The sequence below is a fragment of the Ammospiza caudacuta genome, chromosome 1, assembly GCF_027887145.1.
Source record: "Ammospiza caudacuta isolate bAmmCau1 chromosome 1, bAmmCau1.pri, whole genome shotgun sequence".
NCBI classification, from domain to species: Eukaryota; Metazoa; Chordata; class Aves; order Passeriformes; family Passerellidae; genus Ammospiza; species Ammospiza caudacuta.
In genome coordinates this window covers 348271-358768 of record NC_080593.1, presented here as the reverse complement: position 1 = coordinate 358768, position 10498 = coordinate 348271, and the positions used below count along the sequence as shown (strand labels likewise).

General features: G+C 63.0%; 2 protein-coding genes across 3 annotated transcripts in view; one reads left to right on the top strand and one right to left on the bottom strand.

Annotated features, from left to right (window-relative positions):
- Positions 1 to 999: 999 nt before the first annotated feature.
- On the bottom strand, positions 1000 to 3669 carry LOC131564547 (collagen alpha-1(I) chain-like). The gene is made up of 4 exons (XM_058815008.1): positions 2547 to 3669; positions 1998 to 2118; positions 1150 to 1316; positions 1000 to 1055 (listed from the first exon to the last, which is right to left on the bottom strand). Exons 1-4 carry the CDS (start codon positions 3667 to 3669, stop codon positions 1000 to 1002), a joined length of 1467 nt encoding a protein of 488 aa, XP_058670991.1.
- Positions 3670 to 3720: 51 nt separating this feature from the next.
- Positions 3721 to 10498, top strand: part of AGAP3 (ArfGAP with GTPase domain, ankyrin repeat and PH domain 3) — a 111911-nt gene continuing 105133 nt past the window's right edge. For both annotated transcript variants that reach the window (XM_058811518.1, XM_058811526.1), the window contains exon 1: positions 3721 to 4000. In XM_058811518.1, coding sequence (XP_058667501.1) covers positions 3721 to 4000 — 280 coding nt within the window. The remainder of the gene's footprint in view (positions 4001 to 10498) is intronic.

Below are 10498 nucleotides of genomic sequence, written 5' to 3'. Positions count from 1 at the left end.
CTGAAGCTCAGCTCTGGGCCCTGGCCTCCCCTCAGCTCTGTTCTGGGGGTGCTGCTCCCAGCCCCACATCCTGGGTGGGCACTGGGATTCAGCTGTGGGGACCCTCCTGCTGTGGTGAACATTGGCATTCATCTGTGGGGACCCTCCTGCTGCCCCCATGGGCCCTGGCACTGCCTGGTGTCACAAGAAGGTTTGGGTGGGAAGGGACCCTCACACCCATCCTGTTCCACCCCACTGCCATGGGCACCACAGGTACCCGGGTGGCTGCTCCAGGGGTGGGAGCAGCGGCAGCAAAAGGAGGGGGAGGAAGAGGAGGAGGAGGAGGCAGTGGAGGAGGAGGCAGCTCCTCTTGGCAGCAGCACTGGTTTGAGGCACTCACGAGCTGCAGCGTCAGATGGGAGGGCTGCAGATGGAGCAGAGAAAGTTCAGGATGTGAGGGTGAAACCCCTCCTGAAAAGCAGTTTACATCCTCAAGAGGCCTGTGTCTGCAGGAGGCAGGTGGTGGCCATCCCTGAGGGAATGCTTGCTCCTGAAAGCCTCGGCTTGTCCCCACCCGCTCCTGCCTTTTCAGCATGCTGAGCTTCTCTCCCGGGTTCTCCCATCCCTTTGCTCAGCCCCAGCTCCATCTGTTTGCTCTGCTCCCTCTGCAGCACTCCAGGCTCCAGTTCCCGAGCGCTGGCCCCGGGGCTGCCTGGGGGTCCCAGTGCACGGGGCTGGCAGGGACAGGGCCCTCTGTGCCCACTGGGGCTGGGTGATGCTCCATCCCTGTACCCTGTGCCATGTGTCCTGTGCCCTGCGTCCTGTGCTCTGTGCCCTGTGTGTACCCTGTGTCCTGTGCTCTCTGCCCTGCACCCTGTGCCCTCTGTCCTGTGCCCTGTGTCCTGTGTGTGCCCTGTGTCCCATGTCCTGTGTCCTGTGCCCTGCTGGCTGTGGGGGACAGTGGGACCCTGGGGTCAGTGCTGGGGGCACTGGTGGCACAAGGACACCCCAGCTGTCACCTCAGGGCAGTCTGTATGAGCAGCTGGGCTGCAGGGCAGGGCGGGCACCGCTCCTCCCTGCCGGGGGAGGAGGGAGAAGAGCCAGACAAGGGGGAGGAGGAGCAGGGGGCAAAGGAGCAGGGTCAGGGGGTGTGGGGAGGCCAGAGCCCACCTGTCAGGGCAAAGCCACCTCGACTGGTGCAGGCTGCATCACTGAGGGTGAGGGAGGGATGAGGGATGATGTCTCTTCCTTCATCAGGGATAAATCCTGGAATCCCTGACTGAGAGGGTGCCGCGGCGGAGGAGGCTGCACCTGGGGTGTCTGGGCAGTCAAAGGTGCTGGAATGGAGACAATTCACAAATGTTTGTGTGATAACTGACTGGGGACAGCGTTCAGTGGGGTATTGGGGAGAAATTCTTCCCTGTCAGGGTGGTGAGGCCCTGGCACAGGTCACCCAGAGAAGCGGTGGCTGCTCCATCCCTGGAAGAATTCAAGGCTGGGTTGGAGGGGGTGTGGGGCAGCCTGGCCTGGTGGAAGGTGTGCCTGTCTGCAGGGGAGGAACTGGACGGGCTTTAAGGTCCCTTCCCCCCCAACCATCCTGGGATGGTGCTGGTGATGCTGGTGATGATGGAAGATGGAGAAAAAGGCCATGAGCAAGGACCAAGACACCCAAACAAAAAACAGGCTGAGAAAGGCCATTGCACAGCCTGTCTTGGGGTGGTGGGATGCAATCCTCTCAGACTCAAAGGGAAGCTCCCACTGAGCAGAGCTGTGACCGACAGATCTTCCAAAGACCTTTGGGAGCCTTGCAGAGCACGCAGGGTGAGGGAGCATGCAGGGCGAGGGGAGCCCGGTGCTGTAACAGATACACATTTTCTAAATGCTTTCAAAAAACCCTCATAAAAGCTGTTTTCTAACAACCCCCTTCTCGTGGCAGAGGCAGTAGGGACACACTCAAGGAATCCTGGAAGGGCACAAGAAGGAGGGGAAGAGGGCAGGGAGGTGCTTCTCCCACCCACACATCCAGCACCCACTGTTGAGGAGTCACAGAGGATTCCAGAGCCCGGAGGCATTTGGAAACTTCCCAGGGATCTCTCCTCCTCCTTTCTGCCTTGCCGTCCTCTTCCTCCTCCTCCAGCCCTTCCCACCACCACCCAGAGAGGGGCAGAGGGTGGGAACCAGCCCCAGCTGCCCCCTGAGCCCCCTGGCACTGGGGCATTGCTGCACACCGTGACTGGTCCCAGTGGGACTGAGGGAGAAATCCATTGCAATCCTGGTTCTCTCAGCCGCTCAGATTCTGTTCCTTCTCCTCTTCCAAATTCCACTTTTTTATTTAATCTGCCAGGGCCCTTTTTTTTAACGTTTCTCAGCCATTTGGAAGATTTCAGCTGTCATGCCCCAGCGAGCTCCCTGGCCCCCAGGGTGCTGCCAGGGGCTGCCAGCCCTGTGCCCATCCAGAGCCTTGCTGTGCCCCAGGTACCCCATGCCAGCTGATTTAGGGATGGGCACAACGGGAGGGGTGTAACCAGTCCCTGCCCAGCAGCATCCCCCGAGATGGCCGGACTGACACCAAGCTGGCGCCCTGGGCAGCTCCATCACTGTGCCAGCGGGGACTGGTAGCCGGGCGGGGGCCGGGGAGGGGGCCATGCCCACCACCGGGGTGCCGAGCGAGCAGGGGCCGCGGCGGGACGGGCAGGACCGGCACCGACAGCGCTGCGCTCCCGGTGCCAGCTGCCCCCGCTCCCCTCGGGCTGCCCGTGCCCCCGTCCCCTCCCGGTTCCGTTCCGCTCCCCGCTCTGTCCGTGACCCCGTCCCCTCCTGGTGCCGCTGCGCTCCCCGCCCTGCCCATGCGGCGGTCCCCTCCCGGTTCCGTTCTGCTCCCCGCCATGCCCATGCCCCCCGGTCCCCTCCCGGTGCCGCTGCGCTCCCCGCTCTGCCCGTGCCCCCCGGTCCCCTCCCGGCGCCGCTGCGCTCCCCGCTCTGCCCGTGCCCCCCGGTCCCCTCCCGGTTCCGTTCCGCTCCCCGCTCTGCCCGTGCCCCCCGGTCCCCTCCCGGTTCCGTTCTGCTCCCCGCTCTGCCCGTGCCCCCCGGTCCCCTCCCGGCGCCGCTGCGCTCCCCGCTCTGCCCGTGCCCCCCGGTCCCCTCCCGGTTCCGTTCCGCTCCCCGCTCTGCCCGTGCCCCCCGGTCCCCTCCCGGTTCCGTTCCGCTCCCCGCTCTGCCCGTGCCCCCCGGTCCCCTCCCGGTGCCGCTGCGCTCCCCGCTCTGCCCGTGCCCCCCGGTCCCCTCCCGGTGCCGCTGCGCTCCCCGCTCTGCCCGTGCCCCCCGGTCCCCTCCCGGTGCCGCTGCGCTCCCCGCTCTGCCCGTGCCCCCCGGTCCCCTCCCGGTGCCGCTGCGCTCCCCGCTCTGCCCGTGCCCCCCGGTCCCCTCCCGGTTCCGTTCCGCTCCCCGCTCTGCCCGTGCCCCCCGGTCCCCTCCCGGTGCCGCTGCGCTCCCCGCTCTGCCCGTGCCCCCCGGTCCCCTCCCGGTTCCGTTCCGCTCCCCGCTCTGCCCGGCCGGCTCCCCGCCCGCCGCGGGGCCGGTCCCGCTGACGCGAGCGGGGCGGGGCGGGGCGGGGCGGGGCGGAGCGGGCGGGAGGCGGGCGGGGGCAGCGGCGCAGCCCGGGGACCCGCGGACGGACGCGGCTGCGGCCATGCAGCGGCTGCCCGGAGCGCCGCGCCGCTGACCGGCCGTGCCGCCGCCGCGATGAACTTCCCGGGCGGCGCCGGGCAGAGCCCCGGGCAGCAGCAGAGCCTGGCGGCGCCGGGCGGGCCGGTGCCGGTGCCCGTGCCCGGGCCCTCGGGGCCACAGCCCGGCGGGCCGCCCCCGCCGCAGTTCGGGCTCTCCAACTCGGCCGCGATCCGCGCCGAAATCGGGCGCTTCGAGTCCGTGCATCCCAATATCTACGCGATCTACGACCTCATCGAGCGCGTGGAGGACCTGGCGCTGCAGAGCCAGATCCGCGAGCACGTCATCTCCATCGAGGGTGAGCACCGGGCACCGAGCGGTCACCGGAACGGGCACCGAGCGGCCCGCCCGCGCCGCCGCCTTTGTCCCCGCCGCCGCTGCACCTGCGCCCGCTGCCGCCCGCGGGGCCCGGCGGAGCCCGGCCCGGCCCGGCCCTGCCCGCGGCGCCGGGATCGCGCCGGGCCCTGCGGCGGCGGGGCCGGGGGCGCGGGGCGCCGGGCGCGGCCTGCGCGAGCCGGAGCTCACGGGCTGCGCCCCCGCCGCCGGCAGCGGGCCCGGGCTCGGCGGGGCTGCGGGGGCCGGGCGGCAGGCAGGGAGCGAGCGGAGCGGACGCGCTCGTCAGCCGCCCCCGCCCCGGCCCCGGCCGGCCCCGCAGCGATGGTGGTCGCGGCCGGGCCTGCGCAGGGCCGGGGACTCCGCCCGCGGCCTCTGCCGGCAGCGGCGGGCGGGGGCGGGCGCTGGTCCGGCGGCGGGCGGGGGGGCTCGTGCTCGGCGTCGACGGGAACGGATCCGCCGGAGCCCGTTAACATTAGCAATGCAGAACACTGCGGCCCGGGAGCCGGCAGCCAGGGGAGAGATGGAGCCGAGCAAATGCAGAGCGGCTGAGGAAATGCAATGGAGCCGAGGGGCTGCGATGGAGCTGGGGGACTGAGATGGAGCCCAGGGGCTGCAATGGAATTGAGGAATGGGGATGGAATTGAGGGACAGGGATAGAGCTGGGGCTGCAGTGGAACTGGGGGACAGGGATGCAGCCGAGGGGCTGCCATGGAATTGGGGGACAGGGATGGAGCCGAGGGGCTGCCATGGAATTGGGGGACAGGGATGCAGCCGGGGGTCTGCGATGGAGCTGAGGGTCCGTGGTGCAGCCGACGGGCTGAGATGAAGGGGGCTGGGGTGGAGCTGCAGGCCGGGATGGGCCAGTGGCTGCGGTGGAGCCGAGGGGAGGGGAAGGCTGATGGAGCTGTGCTCAGGCCCACCGTGGGCCGGCAGGCTGCTGCAGCCCCCAGCCCAAGGGTCCCTCTGCCCTGCAGTTCCTGCAGCTGCCCCGCAGCACGGAAGGCAGGGCTGTGGGTGCCTTTGGCTGTGTGAGCAGCCCGGGTCCAGCCCGGTGCTGCCGTTTCCCTGCCGTGGGTTTTGTTGTCCCAGCTTGGTGGCAGTGTGCTCAGCTCCGTTCCTGCTGCCTCATGCCAGGAATGTCACTGCAGGGGCACACGAGGTGCTTTTGGGGAGTGGTGACCCCACTATAGGGGTGCTGGCCACCATGGTGATACTGCATGTGAGCAGCAGTCTGGCTGCCTCTCCAGAGGCCTGCATCCCTCTGTGGTCCTTTTGGGTTTCTGTGGAAAGGAGGAAAGGAACGTGGCCTGAAAGAACAGTCAGGCCTGTAAGAAAGAAAAGGGTTGAAGGAACGTATTTATTGGCCTTGTGGTGCAAGGACAAAGGACACTCAGTGGGGTTAAGACAGGAAGGATGTAAAAACCCTGTGCTGAGGCTGGAGGGGCCTTTCCACATCTGTGGAGGTCTTCAGCCACAGAAAGCTGCTGGGTTGGTGGAACTGGAGGAGAAGAGCAAAGGGACTCTGGCTGGATGGAGACGGGTGGCAGTGGCTCAGTCTGATAATGTTGGGGTCCCACCAGTCCAGCTGGGGGAGTCACAGTGGGCACGTGGGAGAGGACTGTGCTGTGCCCGTTCCCATGGCAGCTCTCCCTGCTTTGTGCCTCTGATGGCAGCTGTGGTGGGAGCCCCGAGATCACTGTGACATGATCTTACCGTGAGTGAGGTTCCTGCGCTGTGGGACAGAGGAGCTGCCAGCTGGGACGCGGCGGGGCTGTGCCCGGCGTGCTGCCAGGGTCACCGCTGTGGGCAGAGCCCTCCCGGGCAGCGTGCCCCTGTCCCTGTGCCCCTGCAGAGCCCCGGGTGCGGGCTGTGTGTCCCGCAGCGGGAGCTGGGCGCGGGTGGGAGGCGCGCGTCTCTTAGCAACTCCTCTGCTGCGTGGTTCCTGTGCTGCTGGCAAGGTGTGAACGCACTCACCGGCCTCCTGCCGGCTGCTGCCGAGCTGCTCGGGGCTTCCCAAAATGCCCGGTGTCCCCAGAATGAGGGCTGAGGGCTGCCCTGCTCACCTGCGTCCACTGGGCTCACCCGTGTCCAGGGCTGTGGCATGGATGGTGCCAGAGTCTGCGTGTCCTTGGGGGCTTTGCCTGCTCAAGCCATAGCCCCATCCTGTCTCTTCTGAACCTTCCCTGTGGATTTGTAGCAGGAATCCCACAGATTTCGTTGTCTGCATTCCCTTAATACCTGCCAGGCGCTGGGATGAGTCCTGATCCCGGTGAAATGTGTGCTGTGTTTACACAGTTACCTGTGACCCATTACCAGGTGTGTGTGAGTGAATTAACAGGGGTTAGTTAACGGCTGGAAGAGCCTTGCTGGAGATGTTATCATTCCATGGAGTGCCTTGGTCTGGAAGGGAATTTCCTTTTAAACTGCAGGTTTGGGGCTTGATACAGAAATGTCTGAAAGAGCGTTTTGTTTGTTGATGTTCCTGATCTGAAGATCAGAGTTGGTGACTGGAACAATGGTTCGTGGTCTGAAAATCCATGACGGAAGTTGCCAGTGAAACCCCAAATTCAATTTCCTAAAACTTGAGTGCTGGGTCTTGCAGGACTTGCTCATGTCCTCCTGCCAGATTCCTTTCCTGTAGGTAATTCCCTCATTTTTGAAGGGGAACAGTACTGTGCTGCAGCGGGGCCGAGGGTCCAAGCTGCCCCCCCCGGGCCAGGGCCACCAGTGTCCCTGCAGGGGTGTCACTGCAAGGGTGTCACCGCAAGGGTGTCACCAGTGGATTTGGGGGCGTTGGCAGAGCTGTACAAAGCTGGGGGATGGACGGGGGGTGTGTGACAGTGTGGCTGTGCCAGGGGGGCTGGGGTGGATGTTGGGGGGCTGCTGCAGCCCTGCCAGCCCCAGGCTTGGGGAACGAGCCTTTCTTGGGAAGTTCACAGCCCACGGTGGGGTGAGAGCAGCTGCGCCTGCTCATGGGTCAGATCCATGGTGCTGCTGCGGAGGAAAGGGAACTGTGCTCTGTTTTGGTCTCCTCCTGGAGCTGGAGCTGCACTGGCAGGCCATGGGGGCTGAGGGGCACTGGGGCTGGGGAGATGGCGCGCTGGGCTGGTCGCCAGCATCAGCTGCATCACAGGCAGGACCTGGAGGCTTTTGGTAGCTTCTAACCACCAAATTTGGACAGATTTTCAGGGGGCTTGCAAAAAGCGATTCCCTCATCCCAGGCTGCTTTCCTTGCCAAATTGTGGAGACTGCTGCAAGCTGCTGAGTTCTATAAAAGATTTCATATCTGCATAAAGCAGAACCATACCAACCTGGTGCAGCCCTGCTCGCAGTACATGTGGCCTCCAACGTCGTGACTCTGGGACAGGCTGCAGACAGAACCGTGTTAATAGAGTTTGTAATTAGAGCACTAATTGCACAGTGCCTAATTCCTTTCCTAGAAGTGAACTTGGAGCAGTGACCAGAGCGTGGGTTTGAGGAGCACAAGCCATGTCTCTGGTGTGAGGGTTACCTGAGGGAATGCAGGACAGGCTGCAGCAGCAGGGGGCTGCAGGAGCCAGCACAGACCCATGGGCAGCTGGGAGACACAGCCCCAGCAAGGTGGAATAGCCAGAGATCATGGTGTGGCACCAAGGAGATGGTTACACAGAGGTTTTCTGGGGGTGCAAAGGTGTGAAGGCAGGAGGAGAGGTAGAAGGGAGATAAGAAGTAGGTGAGATTCGCTCAACAGAGCTTCTGCCAGATGATGAGAATTTTCTTCTGACGTTTGTGGTTGTGCACATGCCTTGCAGCCCACCTAAAGCCCAGCTCTCTGGGAAAGCTTGGAGGAGGTTTGAGCCATGGTGAGGACTTGGTGTCTAGGGAGCAGCACCAGGAATCTCTCTGTAGTCAGCTTTACCTGGAGCACATGTTTTTTAACCTTAATTGTCCTTCCTCACCTCTCCCACCTGCCACTAAACCTCTCTGCAGTTTAAGAAGCAGGGTTAGTTTGGGCAAGCTCTCCTCTACAGTTTCCAGCTGTTGCTGCTCTGGCAGAGGCTGGGGATGAGGGAAGCCCTGCAGAATGTGTGTGGTGGCTGGGAGCAGCCTGGATGTCCACGAGCTCCACACCTGCTGTGCCAGGCAGGGGCTGCCCCACTGCTGGCTGTGCCTCACTGCAGGGCCTGGCTGTTGGCTGGACCATTGGGTCACTTGCTGTAAACAGCCCATCCCAAGATTTTAGCCTTAAAAACAAGGCCTCAGGCTGAGGCCTGTTGCAGGAACAGACTTGGGCCTGTGCCTCAGGAGTTTATTCCATCATAACCTGTCTTGCTGTCAGTAAGTGCTGTGTCTTTTCCAGCTGGCATCTCCAACATCCTGGGTATTTTCTGATTCCCCTCTTAGAAAGGACTGCTTTGATACTTTGGGCATTTTCCTGTTTAAAGCCACTTGCACCAGTTACTGAGGCCACTTTGCTGTCTCTGTTTCTCATGAACTAAATTGGCTGAAGTTCATCATTCTGTTCAGTTCCAGCACGAGTCCTCCTGCTCCATGCTCCATCCTTTCCCAACATCTTTTGGAACTGATGTGCTGATTCACAGAGCAGACTGAGGCAGGAGCTGCCACTGCTGCAGGAGCTCCTGGAGGAAGATGAGGACCCTCCTCAGTGCTGGGGGAGCCCCACACTGCCAGGCTGCACTCAGGGCTCACCATGTCTTGGCTCTGCTGAATCAGCCTCGGGTAAATTACACCCTTTGGGAAGGAGAGCGTTCTGCTTAGCCAGCTTTTTCCTGCTAATTCCATGACCTCTGCAGAAACTGCCCTGTTTGTGTGTGCCTGTGAGTTCCCCAGGGCTGGGAAACCACAGGCCATGGTGCTGGGGTGCCGTGGGGGGAGCTGCACACTCCGAAGCCATGGGCACATCCTGGGCATTCTGGGCAGCTCTGCTGCATTACCCCCGCATGCAGGTAATGGCCACTCTAGCACTGGGGGCTCCAGATTTGCTGGAAGTTTAGTGCAAAGGTGGTTGAAAGAGCACAAAATGAGAGGTTGGGCAAATCACAGAACCAGAGAATGGTTTGGGTTACACACCATCTTGTTCCACCCCCTGCCATGGGAGGGACACCTTCCACTGTCCCAGGTTGCCCCAAGCTCCATCCAGTCTGGCCTTGAACACTTCCAGGGATGGGGCAGCCACTGGTTCTGTGGGCAGCCTGCGCCAGGGCTTCCTCACAAGGAAAGGTGCCTTCCCAGTATCCCATCTAACCCTGCCTTCTTGTCCGTGAGAAGCCATTCCCCCTTGTCCTGTCACTCTTATCCCGAGTCCCTCTGCAGTTCTTCTGGAGCCTCTTCAGGCACTGGAAGGAGCTCTAAGGTCTCCCTGGAGCCTTTTCTTCTCCAGCTGAGCATCTCCAGGTGAACATCGCAGCCTGGCTCTGGAGCAGAGGGGCTCCAGCTCTCGGAGCAGCTCCTGTTCTGGCCCTGCTCTCTGTGTTTGGGTGAGGGTGCTCTGGTCTCAGGGCCAGCTCCAGGAGAGGCTCCAGGGGCACTGGGAAAGGCTTCCTGGGCTGCCTTACCTTCCTGCTGCAAGGGAGAGCCCTGGCTGCTCCACCCTGCCTGTGTCCTGGCTTGGCTGAGGTCCTTGGCAGGGCTGGCCCCGCTCAGCCTCTCATGGTGCCAGTGCCTGGCATGAGCAGCACAAGCTAAAGGATCTGCCTGGAAGGAGTCCTGGGGCAGATCCTGGTGCAGTGGGAGACGTTGGACCCCCAGGAGTGATGGGCAAGAGCCAAAGCGCAGCTGGAGGAGCCTTTAGCACGCTTGAACAATACATCCCCTGTTTTTATTGAGTTTTGTGTGCCCGAGTCATCTGGAGGCATCTTCACCAGGTGCAGCTCACACCTTTCTGAGTTTGCAGATGGGGAATCTGGTCTTGGGGAAGAATCAGAAAAGGCCATTCCTTGGTGATTCATAGGAGTTGGGAGAGATGGTGGAACTGCAGCAGGAAGGCTGGAGGATGGTCCTGATGGCTGGGAGCTGAGCAGGATGGAGTTGCAGGGGCTGTGCTGGGTGAAGTGGAGGTTCCTGGTGCTCTGGGGGCAAGAACTCAGTACTGTGGCTAAGAAGGAAAACTGGGATGTGAAGGGGAAGAACAGGATTGGAGGTGGGGTCAGGAGAGAATTGGGAATCTCTGTGGCTGCAGTTTCAGTTCCCTTGATCCAATACCAGCGTGGTTGCTACGGGCAGGGACAGTGCAGCTCTGCCCGCTGGCAGCTCCTCCTCCCCATCCCTGTGATCAGGAGCTGCTCTGCCAGGAGCCAGGCCGGTGTTGGCGCGGTTCAGTCAGCTCTCAGCTGCTGTGAGCACGAGGAGGGGGCAGCGTGCTCGGGGCTGGGGGAGGCACAGGCCTGGCTGCTGCTCTGAGCTGGGCGACAGCGGTGCCACGGCTCCCTGTGCCAGTCTGGCCGTGCCACGGCAGTGCCAC

Bases quoted from the DNA above. Each gene is read 5' to 3' on its own strand.
- LOC131564547 (XM_058815008.1), bottom strand. From the start codon at position 3,669: ATGGCCGCAGCCGCGTCCGTCCGCGGGTCCCCGGGCTGCGCCGCTGCC. The intron at 1,317-1,997 runs GTGGGTGGGAGA...TCTCCATTCCAG, and splicing joins CAACAGTGGGTGCTGGATGT to CACCTTTGACTGCCCAGACA. The intron at 1,056-1,149 runs GTGGGCTCTGGC...CTCCCCCGGCAG, and splicing joins AGGTGGCTTTGCCCTGACAG to GGAGGAGCGGTGCCCGCCCT.